Genomic DNA, 16,249 nt, shown 5'->3' with positions numbered 1-16,249 from the left:
CCCTCCTTAAAGCTCAGGGTCACAACAGGCCCAGGCTACAGTCAATCCGTGGGCCCTTAGCCTGTCCAAGAACAGAAAATCACCATCAGTTTCTGTTTAAAGGAATGCCTCTGAAAAACTCATTAAAGAAAGGGCAAATGTTAAAATACTATCTGATTGTTTTGGATCGGCTTAATCAGATGGCTACGTTTTAGCAGAGGAAAAGCATCTCACTTGTTACGTTTTGGGAAGGAAGATGGAAGGTCAGGAAGGGAAGGGATGAACTGGGAAAAGCCCAGGGATCTGAACACGTGGCACACTCTTCAGGGGCTGGAGCCAACTGGGAACATCAGAAGGGCAAATTACTTAACCTCTCCAAGCTTCAATTTCCTCATCTGCAAATGAAGGTATTAAAAGCACCATTACATAAGATAATCCATGTAATGTATTTGGCATTGTGCCTGGCTCCTGAGAGTTGAAAAAATGTTAGCAGAGATATTATTGCTGAAGTTGTATTAATAATACTGATAACTGTTGTTATTACTAGCAGTAGTAGAAGTAGCAGGAGCAGGCTTGCTCGGTAGTGCGCTGACCTGAGCAGGGCTAGGTTAAGTGCAAGGTCATTCAATGAGAGGGTAGGGGTTATAAGGGAAAGTGAGGGCAGGGGTGTCAGTACTGGTCCTCCGCTATGTCACAACTTTGTCTGGGATTGGCCACAAGGGAGACATCCTGGCAGAGTGATTTTTAGAGCCAAACACACAGGGACCCAAACTTTGGTTCTGTCACTTGATAACGTGTGACTTTATGGAATCACCAAACTTCCCAGAGTCTCGGTGTCCTGATTGGTGGAATGGGCTTAATTATACCCGTATGAGGATGACTGATGTAACATATATGTAACATATTTAATGCACCCAAGGCGCCTCCTTCGTTGGCCAAGCTGATTCTCCTCCATAAGGTGATGGGCAGACTGCAAAATGAGAAATCCATCTGGGAAGCTGAGAACACAAGAATTAGCACTGTGGGCTCTCTGTTAAGAGAAAAAAGATGTCACCAGCTTCCTTACATCCTCCTCCCACTGGGGGAGCTGACGGAATGTACAGTAGGGCTGCTAAATGTGAGAACTTGCACCCACATTTAGTTGTAGCATGTAGTGGAGTAACTCAGACTTCCCTGATGTGATGAGCCGCCCAGTCAAAAGGAGCCCCAAATAGGAATTCATGGCAGTTTCACTCTGAACAGCCTGACTTTGTACCTTACCATAAGTGCATTCTGGGAACATTTTTCTGCCATAAATTTGAAGATAATTTCTTAAAATGTATAGGTTTAATGACTACAAGTATCTTCCCATCATCACTCCAAAATATTTATCGTCTGATCCGAGTTACAGAGATGATACATCAACCGTGATAGTCAAAATGAGTTTAGAAACACTTCTCCACTTTAAATGTTACCTTCCTTGATGAAAATTTAATTACATTGAAAAAAGAATCTTCCAAATCACCTCATTTCTGTTCTCAATGTTATTGCTTTGACGACTTTATTATTTTCTTTTTCTAAATTCACAGGATACACTTCCTCTCATGCAAAGTCATTCCCGAGACTTAGTTTTCTTTAGGTGTTTTGAAGTAAAACCAGTAAGAATTTTGACATTTTAAGTGCACTTTCAGAAAAATCTCTGATTTATAGTACTGTTCCTGACATGGACATGCAGTTGTATGTCATTCGTTACTTAAATGTTTTCTATAATTATGTAAATTATGTTGACATTTTCTGGTAGGATGCTTACAATTTCCTATTTTGTCATTTGCAGAATGCTGAAATGTATCAGATAACCATTTTCAAATTGAACAGCTGTTAAAGGGTTCTGGTTCCCTTGCTGCTTTCTTTGTCTATAATGCTTAGCCCACTGCTCTATGCAAAAGACTCAAGGAAATATACCTTCTCCCTCTCTTCCCACAGACTTTTTATAAAAATGATAACCAAGTTATGGTCACTGCCTTTGTGGAGCCCATGGTCAAGCAGAGGTAGATACAGCCAGGTTCAGGTCTGCAGATGACTACAGTAAATGTGGGAGACAGGTGTTGTAATACAGGTATGAATGACTGCCAGGACAGAGGACAGAATGGCTAGCTTCCCGGATGAGCCCAGATGAGAAAGCTTTCCAAATAAAGTGACCTCTAGTCTGTGTCCTAAGTTTCAGTGGGAGTATGGGGAGTAAAGAAGTGAGGAGAGGAACATCGCAGGCAGATGCAGAGACGCATCCTTGGGAAGGATATGAGGCAAGGGTGCTTAGAACGTAGGATGTAAGAATGGACGCATGGACCGATGAGGTGGAATTGCTGGGGCATACTGGGAATCATTTGTAAAAGCTCTGAAAGCCACATCGGAAAAAAAATTGTCTTTATTCTATGAGTGATGGAGCCACTGAAGTTCTGTAAGCAGAGAACTAATGGGATCCAACTTTTGGGAACATAACCAGAATGGTGTGGAGGACAGACAGTGGCCCAGCCTCTCTGGTTCAAGCAGCCTAGAACAGTATGTTCTTTCAAAACCACAGAAGGGAAAACAATCTCCCTCTATCTCAATTATGCTTAGTTCAAGTAGAAAATCTTCTGGTTGTTGCCAGGTGGGAGGGGGCCCAGGAGAGAAAGATACAGCGTCCTAAGCAAACCGCAGAGACATTGGAAGAAAGCAACGTGATAAGGGCGGAATGGCCCAGAGTCTCTGGGGGACTGTGGTCCACCACCCCTCGACCATGTTATGTACTGCACAGCCACATGGTCCCGCCAGACTCTGCATGGGGACATGATCCGCCACCCCTCTGCCATTTCCTGAGGCGAGGAGCCGGTCGTCCACACCTCTGACAGATCCACACGTGAGGACACGGTCTGTCACGATCCTGCCACACTCACATTCTAAGACGGGCATGGCTCCCTCAGCTATGCCTCCTCCAAGGATGGGGCCCCGGGAAACAGCTGTTGTCGGCCCCACTACTGCAGAAACAGACTTAAAGAAACAGGCACAAAAACTAGTTGTTGAAGGGGTGAAGGGAGCTGTCTAACCCAGATTTTCTGAGAGGATTGCAATGGTGAAGGCAGGATGTTGACAAAGGAACAATGAGGGGGAGAGAAGCTTACAATGAAGTAAGTCATAAATGAGTGAATACATGAATAAATGCATAATAAATCATGAGTTGGAAGAAAGAAGTAAAAAGAAGCTTAAAAATAAAGGAGAAGGAAATACATGAGTCGGACAGGATACTTTTAAAACTGGGGAGGAAAACTAAAGTAAAAAGGAAGACAAACCAGAGAAAGAGACAACATAAAGAGGTCAAGGGGGAGGGGTTCGTCTGTGTGTGTGTGTGTGTTTGTGTGTATTTACTTTTCATTCTCGTAAGAAGCTTGTTTATCTTCCTTACGCTTTTGAATGTTCTTGGTGAGTGGTGATGAGCAGACAAAGAGATCGTAACCTGAGCCCTCAGAGAGAGTCTCTCTCCTTGTCGTTCGTCTCCAACCATTTGCTAAGTGTTTAAGGTTTAGCCTGGGGAGAGCTGACCCACGTGTAAACCATTAACTGTAAAACCGTCTAGTCTAAACACGTCTGCTGGTATCACCCAGTTTCATCCTGGGAAAAGGGGTGGGAAATCACATTTTCTAAGTCTTAAGGTACCGGAGAGGTAGGAAATGTGCTGTAAGTGAGTCTCCAGAAAGATCTGGGGGATCTAGGCATGCTTCTGGCGGACCTAGAGAATCACCTGTGCTGAGCACGGGTTTCGCACATCCTCACTGAGACCACGGCAACCAGCAGACACTCCCCTTCCTCTCTCCACTGTGCAGGCCAGCAGGGAGGCCTGCGGCCTGTCTGGGGGCAACCCAGCCACCGGCACCACACAGGCAGTCATCAAGTGAATCAGTGGGACACGGTGAGAGCAACCCTCCGTCTCAACCCTGGGAACACACGAGTGTGCCCGCAAAGGGAGAGCCCACGGGCGAACAGCTCTGGGAGGAAAGCAAAGACCACGGTGGGCCGGTGCCCCAAGTGTGGGTGCGCGGGGCGGCCCTCTAATGACATCCGAAAGCACAGCCCGGTGCTCAGGCAACGCGGGCGTCTCCAGCAAGAGGACCTGTGCACTCAAGACAGCCGCCCACATGCCAAGCCCTTCATGTGCAGCCCAGGCGCGCCCGTGACAACGTTTCACAAATGAGAAGGCGAACGTGAAGGAATATTATTTCGGTGGGGAAACTGATTTCTGCTCCCGTGTCCCGATTTAAGGAAACATAAGAAAGAACTGTCGATTCTAAAGATTTAGAAAATTAACAGGCACTCGAGAGCTTTGAGAATGGCTCAGAACGGGACCGAGGGATAGATGGGCGGTTTCAAATGGTTCTCCTACCTTTTTGTCACTCAGGCCGGAAACCTGGTCCACGTACTCCTCCTGGATCATGAAGGCAGCTAAATTGGCAGTGTAGCTGGCCAGGAAGATGACAGCAAAGAAGGCCCACACCGACACCATGATCTTGGAGGTGGTCCCCTTTGGGTTCTGCACAGGGACGGAGTTGTTAAACACGAGACCCCAGAGCAGCCAAATAGCTTTGCCGATGGTGAAAGATGGGCCGCCTGGCTCTGGCAGGACAAAAAGACAAGGACAGAGAGTTAAGACCCAGCCACCGGTTCTACTTGAACCTGCAAGCACACAGAGCTGGTAAGTTCCCACTCAGAGCAGCATCCCGGCCAACTCAGCCCTTCCCCAGACAGTGTTTCCAGTAGACAGCTTGTGTCCCTTTTCTCCTGGGACCCTCAGGCAGGCAGAATAGGATCCCTTAGGAGAAAAGCCAGAGGCCCCGGGTGTGGGGGGATCCTGCTCCAGCCAGTGGTCATGACTCAGCCAGGGCACCAGAGGAGCCGCCTCCCGCCCTCGAGTGTCTCAGACCCTAAGATGACACCAAAGCTGAGTAACAAAGACAGCAGCCCACTCTGGCCACGCGTGCAGCCTCATTACCATTGTTCCTGACATCTGTATCTGTATCTACCAGGAAAGCCTTTCAACTTCAAAGAAGGTCAGGAAGAGCTGAGTGGGGTCTTTTTCTGCCACTGTCATGGGCCTCCTCCAATTTCACTCACACGGGGACCGGACGGCTTTGAATGCACTTTTTCCTGGTTTATCTTTAGTTTCTGGCACCTAGCACTGAAGGTTTCAAAGACAACCTTGACTTCACTCCAGTGCCAACTCCTCCCGTCTGGTTTCCACAGACCTGCCTTCCGTGGAAGCGTATGAGGAAGCCCAGAGGGGAAGTCACAGCCCCTCGGCTTTGCCACACGTATCTGAGGGCGGAAAGGTAGGCTGTCCTTGGCTGTCCTCCACCCCACCTTTACACAGAGCGTGCCAGGGCTTCTGCCCATAACGTTCTCGTGACCTCACTGCTTTCTCTGCTTGGCGATGGTGAAACCTTGCCTGCTGTCTGGGTCTGCGTGTAGCCCCTCCAGTGCAGAAACCAACAGCTGCCTGCACAGTTTTGCAGCACATTAGCCCAGGTCTTACGCTGCTCTCCGTGCTCCGGGTAGCATCTGCTCACCAGCTAAATCATCAGTGACTACACGTGTCGAGCCTAGTATCTAACTGTGCACACACATCTGCGCGTGTGGACCTGATATTTCATGAAACAGATGTGTAACTAAAAAGTTGTTTATAAATCAAAGTTTGGTACGTTGTAAAACGCCCCAAGGAGACTTGATATTTAAACCGGCCCCATGTTGAAGTCCTTTGTGAACACAAGCATCCTTTGGTAAAGTGAGCAGTAATTGTAAGCCCTTGCTCTGAATTTTGTGTCTGAATTTTTGCCTCATTGATGTTCCTTGAGGGTCGGGGGGAGGTGCACACTAACTTTGGTTTGTGACAGTGACATTGTCAACGTGTGTATGTCCTCTTTGTTTGTCAGATGTTTCATTTGTTACTAACACCTGTCGGGATGGGGGCAGTCACGGCTTTTGGATGAGCACAGGCAGGAATCCCCTGACGATTCCCTACTGTGGACGCATCCAGACTACCAGCCCAGAACCCCAGATTGGAAGGCGGGTCTGCACCTGGAAGTACTTCAGTACAGGGGTGGTTCATAACCTGGACGGTGAATTCAACAGAAGCACAAGGGGAGTTTTACAGAACACTGCTGCCTGGCACCCCACCCCAGAGATTCTTATTAAATTAGTGCGGCATGGGTGGCTATTCTAATATGCAACCAAGGTGGAGAGGCACTTTTTGGAAACATACAGTGGTTCAAGCCCACTCTGGACTTAATCAGAATATTAGAAAATGGGGTCTCTGCCCCTTTGCCTTGTAAGGAACCCACTCACATCTCCAGAACTACCCAGCCGGAAGTGGGCCAGCCCCGAAGAGCAGCCATGGGTGAGAACTGCTATCTCCTGGCCATTTTCTTTCAAGTACCCAGCTCCTCTGCTCCCTGGCAGAGGGGTGTGAGCCAGGGACCCGTGCACTGGAGATCTGGTACCTCAGTGTGATCCTCTGGCTGTGGAGGACTCTTTCAGCCACAACTACCCTGTGTACGCCCTGGGGAAACCTGTTTTTCCTTATTCTTGGTACACGTGTATGATCTGCCTCATCAGTCCACCTTGTCAGATGGACTGCTCACAGCCTAGGGTCATGGAAACAATTTCCCCTCACATGTTCATGCCATGCGTGTCTACCACCGGCTTTCCTCCACCTGCCCGGGGTGGGACCAGGCTCAGGGCCAGGCTTGAGCCAGGGAGGGGACCTGTCAGTTCAAACTGACATCTTAATTGGGGTCTTTCTAACGGGTCACCAAGGTGGGGGCCTAGAGGGCTGAGGATTCATTTTCAGAAGTGGGTCGGTCTCAGGGAGGAGGCAGACGGCAGGGCAGGGGCACCGAGGTTCGCAGTGAGAACCGGAGAGCTGCGATGCGCGGCGGGTCAGCTGGCCTTACCTCTGCCGTCGGCCAGGCACCTGTTGTACCCCACGGGGCTGAAGTACTCGAAGACGAAGACGGCCACGGCCGAGACGATGAGCAGCATGACGAACATCATCACCCACACGTCGGCGCTGAATGGCTCTGCGGGGGAAGCACGGCGGTGCAGGGGTTACAGCGGGACAGACGGCTTCCCATCGGTTCACCTGCTAATTCACGCCTGAGACACGTGTCTTGGGGAAACAAGCCACGCGTGTGTGCGCCCCTGCAGAGAGCCTGGCCCGGGTTAGGTTTAAGAGGCCGTGTCTGAGCGTCTCCCTTCCCTTGATGGGCAAGTCAAAGTTTATTTTCTTTCAAACACAGGAGAAGAACAGCCTCTTGCCTGTCCTTTCTCAGACTGTAGAGATAGTTTCTGCCTTTTTTGGACCGCTGTCTGGGTCTTTCAGGATACGGTGCAGCCAGAAATACTAGACGAGGAGGGAGTGAGGCATGTTGGACTGGCTGTTGGTTTGCGTTCTCATCTGTGTGGTCACACCACGCAGTGGGACCTGGAAGGGCTTTTGCCAATGCTTCTGAGCCTTGTGGCCAAGTTCATGCTCAACAAACTTAGTTATTACTCTTTCAGGCTTGGATCGGTTCAGTAATAATTAGGTACAATGAATAACTCCCTTGCCCCCTTGCTTCGCTTCTCTTAAGCTCTCCAGCCTAGATTTACTTTGTAAACCTGCTTTATTGTGGTGTATTTTACCAGACATCACTAGTGTGTGAGACTATGTCAATGTTAAAAAAAAATCCATCCACATGAAATAGCAGTATCTACAATACTGGGGCTCCAGCAAACGACAAGGGAACATGCTTTGTCTATAAATCAAACCATCCTCTAGTCCCCATCACCAGGTGACAGGGTTGATGGAGTGGGATCAGGCAAGGGAGCAAGACCATTCTACACATGCTGTTTTTAATTTCTTTAATCATTTTTCCTCAATCTCTTCCTGTTGATCTAAATCTCTCTGGCTTAGAGATATCCAGAAATTGAACATGTATTCCAGGAGCTATCTCTCTGAAGGCCTTTTTTTAGGGTAAAAAGGGACAATCACTATTCTGTCCCGTAATACAGTGCTTCCTCAATTGTGTCTCAAAATAGTTCTGGCCTTTTTAGCTGTCACATCACATTGGAAACTCGTAACTAAGTGAATTAAGGTGCTGTTTTCTCCACCTTCCAAATCATTAACAAAGATGAAATTGAAAAGGCGGAAAATGGGCTAGAAATCAGAAAATATTTCCTTGCCTTGAAACCGACTTTACTTTTTGAACCCCCCAAGATAATTATAAAAGCCTGGTCACTTAATGAATTTTAAAAGGACCTTGATAAGGCACACACCAACTGTGAAATGCAAAACCGGCCAGCGGCAGCCAGAGAGGTGAGGTAGAAGGTACAAGTCCAAGCCTGTAGACGGTGGTTAGAGACCCTCCGCAACCCTACCCCGACTTCACTTTGTCCCGGATCAGGGAACAACTGAGTAGAAGCATTGTCTCCATGCTTCCTTTTCCGCCATGAAGCCCAGGGAACTTCCCATACCCCAAGCGCAGGAGACATTTGCATTGGTCTTTTCTTTGCGATTTAGAAAGTACTTCCATCACTTGGTTCATACAGTCCTTGTAACGGCCCTTTTCACCACGGACCATCACATTCATTTACAGAGCAGTAAACTAAGACTGAGAGGTGCCGGTCCTTGCAGGTTCATACGCAGGAAGAGGCAGGGCTGGGTTGTGAACCGAGGGCCTCTGAGAGCAAAAGCCTGTGCCTTCCCGTTGGATCGCCACATCTCAGTCTCAGCTCCTGACGTAGGAGCAGAGCTCTGAAATGTCCCGTAGGCACTAGAACACGGACTCCGGGGGCATCCGTACCTGGACTTTAGTCCTGGGTCTGCCGGTTACTAGCTGAGAGGCTGCTGGGAAACTGCATGACCTAAGATTCAGCTTCCTAAGCCATAAACTGGGCACTACAATAGCATCAACGAGATCATATAACCAAAGTTTGTACAATAATGCCTATAATTGCATCACATAGTAGGTGTTCAACAAATACTGACTTCTTGCATAATATCCCTGTAATTAATTAACTGTGCCAACTCCAAACACACACACACACACACACGGGCATTTCTACATCACTGTACAGCTGTACTGACGTGTCCCTGGCTCTCCCAGTTCAGAAGTTAAGGTTAGTGCTCGGCTGACAGGGTTGGAGTTCCTACGAAGTTTTATTTGTATCTCTTCATGTTCCAATTACCCCGTAAAGGGAAAAAAGCAAATAAAATACATAAAGCTGCGATGAGGATTAATGCATTCAGGGTGCGCAGTCTAATAACATTTCATATAAAATTGGCAGGGCCAGGATTTGCTTCGCTGTGAGTAAGAAGGTTAGCTGAGACAGTTGAGTAATCACAGAAAACTCTATGGAGCCTATAAGTCCACTTCCTAGTGCATTTATTGAATAACCCCCCCTCCCCTTGGAGCTGAAGGAAGTGTTCAGTTACGACCTATTCTAATAGCTTCACAAGAGAAGTGTTGGTGTCCTTCAGAGAGACTGTGACTGGTCCAAAGGCTTTCAGCTTGTCGATGAGCAAACCAGCTTCCTACCTCCCAGCCCACTGGCCTGTTTTCAAAGTGACATTTTATTTTTCATCCCCTTGCTCTCATTGCCCCTGCAAAAAATATGGGGTATGAGCTCACAAAAGGCCTCATCTAATTAAAATCTTGGCTTTATCTCTCCCAGTCTTACATCATATGGAAGACTTTTAACACATAAGTGATGCTGCAGCGTGAGGTACAGGATCATATGAGGCAGGATGGGGTGGGCAGGATGAAGAATCAGAGCAGCTTTATCTGGCAAAGCCTCCGAAATTCATGTGAAAAAAGAAAACCTTTTTTTTGGTAGTACTGAGCTAAATTCTTGAAGATAATTGAAAATAAATAGATACTTGAATGATATCCAGAACTAGGAATTATTAAGCTGCAGGAAGCAGCTTCAGAGATCAGCTAGTTGAAACGCCTCCTGTGGATGAGGAAGCTGGGTCCCAGCATGGAGCAAGTTTGTTCAAGGTCAAATGATGAGTAGGTGGCAGGAGTGGGACTAAAGGGGGATCCCCTGGTTACCCGTCCTGTATCGTTTTCTTACAGGGTGTCATGCCTTCCTATTTTGTGGGGGTGCTCTTCAGTTTTCATGTTGAAGAATGATCAGTTTGGAGGTTCCCAACATGAGATCCCTGGCTGAGGAAAGATCCTGGCAAGCTAGCTCCTGGCTGAGAGAGCCTGGCCACGGGCTCCCACACCTGTCCCACATTCCCTCTCCCTGCCTCCTCATCCATCTCCCTCACACCTGCAACCACATCACTCACCTAAGAAGGCAGAAGGTGAGACGGTCCCATTGCTGCGTGACACCATGACACTGATGCCGGTCTCTATGAAGGGCACGGAGAAGTCGACCACCTCCGACCGCTCCTCGTTGATGGTGAGAGAGCCCACCGCCATGTAGGCCCTCTTCATGACCACCTAGGGAGAGAGGTGCAAGGCTGTCGTCAGAACATTCGTGAAGGCGAGGGACTGCCCAAGGGGAGATACTCAGGGCCTGACAGTGTCTTCCTTTGTAGAGTGGGACCAGTAAAATTTCACTCATAGTTGTCCCTCCACATCTGCGGGGGATTGGTTCCAGGACCCACCTCGGATATAAAAATCTGAGGATGCTTAAATCCCATAGTTAGCCCTCTTTATCTGTGGATTCCACCGACTGCAGACTGTAAACAGTGCAGGATCCGCGTTGCTTGAATCCCCAGATGCAGAACCCGCAGATAAGGAAGGCCCACTGTATATTTGTTGAAAAAAATCTGCAGATAAGTTTACCTATGCGGTTCAAACCCACGTTGTTCTGGGGTCAACTGTACTGCTTTCTATTTTCTAAAATTTGTAAAATGAATTTTTTTTTATATTGAAATGAAACAAAATAAATGAAAAATGGAAATGGCCCTTAATCCCTGACACTCACCTCGCCAATCATACCATTCCAGGTTCCGTTGATTTTCTTCCCATGCTTGCCGTTGGTAACCAGGTACAGATCGTAGGTGAACTTCACAGATTTAGAAATTTTCTTAAGGATGTCAATACAGAACCCCTTGCAGCATTTTTTGATGTAACCTGGCTCCTCATCTGTTTTATTTCTAACCAGTTAAAGAAACAGAAAAACAAAAACAAGTCTTTATACAGGAGGCAAAATATTACCCTTTGCCATTAAAACTTCAACCACAAAGCAGGGCCCCCTTCATGGCTCACCACAATTTACATCAGGCCTGAGTGAGGGAATAAATCAGACCGCAGAACTGCAATAATCTCATTATCTCATCACGTTGGACCATGTTTCCTCATCATTTTTAATGCTTCTATGAAGGATAATATATATTATGAAGGTGCACATATCCTAAAGGTTCAGCTGGATGAATCTTTGTACACTGAACCCATCACGCACCCATTTAACCAGAACCCAGATCCAGATACAGAAAAGTTACCAGCACCTCAGAAACCTCTTGTTCTCTCTTCCAGTCCCTTCCTACCCTCATCAGAAAGAACCATTACCCTGACTTCTAACAGCATAGATTAGTTTTATCTATTTCCAAAAATGTTTCTAAATCTCTGAATTTCAAGACATGCCGGCCTCTTGAGAAGACACAGTTCAACACCAAAGTAAACTTAAATCTCCATAAACTGGAGGTCCTGGTCATTGAGCCCAGGCGAGGCAGAAGGAAATGATCACATAGTTAGCAGTCATTCTCCTGGGTCCTGGTCTGGACAGAACCAGACCAGACCCCAGGGCTGCCAGAAATCCCATCACTCGACAGTAGTGAGAATCTGACATGGTGCCCAACTCATTCTATGCCTCGGGCCACAGCCAGGTGCTAACAGCTGGGTCAAATCTGACTATCCCATGCCCCCCAGAGATGCCAGGAAGGGTGCCATACTCAGAGATGATGCGTTTTTGGCAGGGGACTGTGTTCCTCATGCAGGTGCCACTCAGAGGGTCCACGCTTTCCACAATGACAAACGGGGCCTCCTCCAGTGTTACGATGCTCAGGTGGTCATCCTCCTGCTCTTCGGTCTCAGGACACATTCGGGGCCACACGTAGTACTTCATCTGCAGGGACTTGTCTTTCCACTTCCCCACCTGCACGGGGGTAAGCAAAAGACTCAGAAACCACTGGCAGAGACAGAGTGGCCTCTCCTAGCATCACCCAGGAAGCTGTTCAACAAAGGCCAAAGCGCAGGTATTGTCCATATGGGAGAGAGGAATCCTCCTTAACCACGTGCTTGGGATGAGACTCTGTCCAAGTCTAAGACAGGTGATACATTCATTTACTCACCTGCTTACCAAACATTAAAAGAGGACCTCCTATGTGTGGGGCACCCTGCTAAGCCCTGTGGCTCAAAGCAGCATCACTCTGCCCTTCATCAAGCTCACCCTGAGTGGAAGAGTCAGGAATGTAAACAAATGTTTACGGCGCTGTGCGGTCAGTGCGAAAACCGAGGCCGGTCCCGAGCTCTGGGAGGGAGCCAGAGCTTCCTGCCTTGAGTGCCTGTTGGTGTTTTCTACTTCACTGTAACAAGGAGCAGGATGGCGAGAGCAGCAAATAGCTTTGGAAAGGTCAACGGAATGACTAGAGCAAATGAGCCAGGAGGATGTGTTTCGGCTTGTAACAGAGGTCCGGTGGGAAGCCATGTGGAGAACTGGGTGGATCCGAGTTGGAATAAAATGATGAGTCAGGATGAAAGAACACAGACACAGCTGGGCTGGGGGAGGGAGTGAGGTGCGGCTGCTGCTGACGCCACAGGTCAGCGCACATCCGCACCTGCCGGGCTGGAGGGGAGCCCCGGGGGGATCAGGTAGGTCTCTCTGAGAGCTGCCACACACGGCAACACGGGCTGTGCACCCCAACCTCACAAACTCCAGTGCGAAAGGTGGCTGCCCCTGGAATCAGGCACACGGTGGCCCTGCTGTCAATCACCAGGAGAAATGCGTGGGTTCTGTTAGCCATTCATTCCTGTTTTTATAATAGAAACTGCACGCCTTGTTGGTGGGTTCTTGCTCTTGCTCTGTCATTGAGTTTAGTGAAGAAAGAGGGAGCACCTTTTAATTTTCTATAACCAAACATTTTCAATTATCACCAGGAATTGTGGCCTGCGAGCTTCTGCGCTTTCTCAGTCTATAACATCCTCCACGCAGCAATGCCAATCAGTAGCACAGGTGAGGCACCAGGACTACAAAACCACTTTGCTTATTAACGACAAAACTCAACAAGGAGCAACAAATGGGTGGTACTTCATGCATTTTCAAGCAAACAGACTCAGATCTCCATGTCAACGCAAAACCAAAATTCCTTCCATTGTTTCTGCCTTTGTCTACACCTCGGTTTCTGCCCAGGCCTCCCCAGGTTGGTCTGCACCTCCCCAACCTGTCTGGTAGGCGCTGCCTCCTTCCCAGCCCACAACAGGCCTGTATAGTCACTCCTGTGTCACTGTAACACGGGCAGTGGCGTGGTAGCCTGGACTATCTTGTTCGGCCTTAACTTTGATGCTAGTTAGGTTTCTTCCAAGTGTGTAAGTCATATTTCACATCTGTGTTCAGGGTTCCGCACTGAAGCAAACGTTTGCCTTCCTTTATCTATGAACACTCTCCTCCGTACGGCTGGTCCTGATTTTGGTGCAGGTCTGAGTTTCTTCATATTGCTGAGACTACTTATTTCTAAAACAAAAGTGTCCAAATAGCTTCCCAGCCAAGTGGAGATATGAAAGTCTTCCACCTGTGATTTGGGGAAGATGGAGCTTGGGGAAGGGAAGGCCAGCCCTGGCGGCCGGTGATGTTGGCTCATGTCCATCTCCAAGCAGCCCCAGTTACCCCAGTGGCTAAACTGACACTATTTTCTGCATGTTTAATTATGTGAAAAAGGTTGGGAAGCCCTGAAGCACCTAATTTCATTTATGTTTTCACTGCTACCATCTTCCCCCAACAGGCTCTTTGAGTCTTTTTCTTTTAAATCCAAACGTATTCTCTTCCATCTTTGTTGCTACTAGCCGAGCCCTGCAGCCCAGCAGCCCATTCTGGGGTTACTGCTGGCACCCTCCAATCTCACACAAGTTTCCCCCTGGAGTCCACTGTGGGCACTGCTGCCGGGTGGCTCTTCCTAAAGCATCACTTCAGCATGTATGTAATTTCTATTCAGAAAGTTCAACCACCTCGCACCACCCTCAGGATTGCGTCCAAACTGCTCACCTAGATGGTCAAGGTTTGTGCACTGGGCCTTACCCACCCTGATACAGTCCACTTCACTATTTTGAAACATGAAACCTTTGTTAAAGGCGGATAAGAAAGCTGTCAGTTTTGGAAGCTAACATGGGTTGACCAGGAACAGGTTTCAACACGCTAGCTGCATTTTCTTTCCCGATAGCATTACTACATCTGTGAAACAAAGGTGCTGTAGATGTAGCATTTTGGCAAAGTTTTTTCACGAAACTTGTGAAGAAGATGGAACATAATATAGATCACTGTATACTTGATACATTTGAAAGGAGTTTAAAATCTGTATCCCAAGAGGAAAAAAAAAAGATCGTTTAATGAATCAATGCCAACACACAGGTCTCAAGTGACACGTCAGGGGACTCTGTTCTTGGAAGTGGCCTGTACTGTGTTTCAGAAAATGAAATAGAAGTCATGCTCATAAAACTGCAGATAACACAAACCAGAAAGGACAAAAGATATACTGCACTGTAGAATCAAGGTTGGAAGCAATATGAATTAATTGGAATAATGGACTGAACGAAATGGGATAAAATTCACAATGTTTATACTTAATGTCTGGCATTTAGATTTCTTTTAAAGCAATTGCACAGTATTGAAAAAGAGCCACTGCAATGAACAGCAGTCTCCGCAAGCTATTGCAATGACACTTGGTAAACTGACAGACTCGCAGCGTCTAGCACACGCGGTGAGGGGAGGGCAGCGATGGCCCCGCTCTGCTCTGTGTTCCGCATACCGCAGTTGGAAAGCTAGGTTCTGATCCTGTAACCTTATGGCCAACTGATTTTTATTTACTATATCGTTCCCACTTCCCCGGCAATAGTCTGTTCACGCAGTCTCCTCTAGGACACTCTTTCCTAGCTTCCTGTCGGGCTGGCTCGAACACGTCCTTGCTTCCCTTCGACGCAATCCGCCCGACGCCAATTTCACACCAGTTCCGCGCCAGGCACTGGGCCGTGCACTACAGGTAACAACAGTGCCAGGCAGTGTGTATTGAAGGCTTAGTATGTGCAGGCACCAAACACCCAGTAATCTCATGAGTCATCCCAGCAAGCTTGTGAGATGGGGGCTGCTTTATTTACTGTCTCGGTTTACAGATGAGAACAGAGGGCGCTGATGACTTGCTCATGGTCTCAGGTTAAGTGAGCACAGTGTCTGGACCTGACGCCGAACAGCCTGGCCCCGGAGCCTGGGCGCCCACCCCCCGCATGGCACTGCTCCTCCGACAGCGAAGGAGCAGGACTGGGTCCCTCTCCTCCAGTCTCGTGGGGAAAGACACTATCTAGTGACAGTAATATCAAGCCAGGCTTTGGGAATTACCCAAATACAAGGTATACAAAATTACTCTGGGATTCAGAGTAGAAGTGACTATTTCTGAAAGGGTCAGGGAAAGGCTGGACCGTGACCCTTATTCAGGCTGGGCCTTGCAGTGTTAAGAGACAGCTCCGTAGGGGAGGGGTAGTTCACCAGCTGAGGTAAGAGCAACGGCAAAGGCGCAGAGCCCCATGGCTGCTCGGTGACAGACCAAGGACATGCTATGAACGTCCTTCACCGCTGAAAGGTGCGACGTGTGGGGAGAGCTGGTCCAGCTCAGGTCTCTTCCTCAGCGACCTGCTCCCTCCAACCAGAAGATGCCCATTACTCTGGAGAGCCAGCTGGACTGTGCTCTGCTCTTCCCAGGTCACCATGAAACCGGCAAACACGATGGACCAGGGCTTCCTCTCCCAATCCCCGCCCCCAGTGTGAGCATCTACCGCTCGCCACTGCCCAGAATAGACAAGTCACTCATCATTTCATGCTATTTACTACCTCATTTAGAGACTTTTTAGGTGTCTTGTCTCCTAACTAAATTCTGAACGTGTCCTTAAGTACTTCTGTGATCATGGACAAATTTCTGTAACTCTCTGAGCCTCAGTTTCCACATCTGTAAAATAGGGAGTGATTTCTATGGTGTGTTATACACAACCTCATGATCCCAGGATCTTCT

At 48.1% G+C, this 16,249-nt stretch overlaps 1 protein-coding gene across 9 annotated transcripts in view; it reads right to left on the bottom strand.

Moving 5' to 3' along the window:
* Positions 1 to 16,249, bottom strand: part of GRIN2B (glutamate ionotropic receptor NMDA type subunit 2B) — a 571,331-nt gene that overhangs the window by 36,518 nt on the left and 518,564 nt on the right. For all 9 annotated transcript variants that reach the window (XM_072954744.1, XM_072954745.1, XM_072954746.1 and 6 more), the window contains 5 exons: positions 11,933 to 12,135; positions 10,966 to 11,137; positions 10,322 to 10,475; positions 6,939 to 7,064; positions 4,376 to 4,605 (listed from right to left, as the gene is read on the bottom strand). In XM_072954744.1, coding sequence (XP_072810845.1) covers positions 4,376 to 4,605; positions 6,939 to 7,064; positions 10,322 to 10,475; positions 10,966 to 11,137; positions 11,933 to 12,135 — 885 coding nt within the window. The remainder of the gene's footprint in view (positions 1 to 4,375; positions 4,606 to 6,938; positions 7,065 to 10,321; positions 10,476 to 10,965; positions 11,138 to 11,932; positions 12,136 to 16,249) is intronic.

The sequence above is a fragment of the Vicugna pacos genome, chromosome 34, assembly GCF_048564905.1.
Source record: "Vicugna pacos chromosome 34, VicPac4, whole genome shotgun sequence".
Taxonomy (NCBI): Eukaryota; Metazoa; Chordata; class Mammalia; order Artiodactyla; family Camelidae; genus Vicugna; species Vicugna pacos.
Note: the sequence above shows the minus strand (reverse complement) of the source record. Positions and strands in the feature narration are given on the sequence as shown.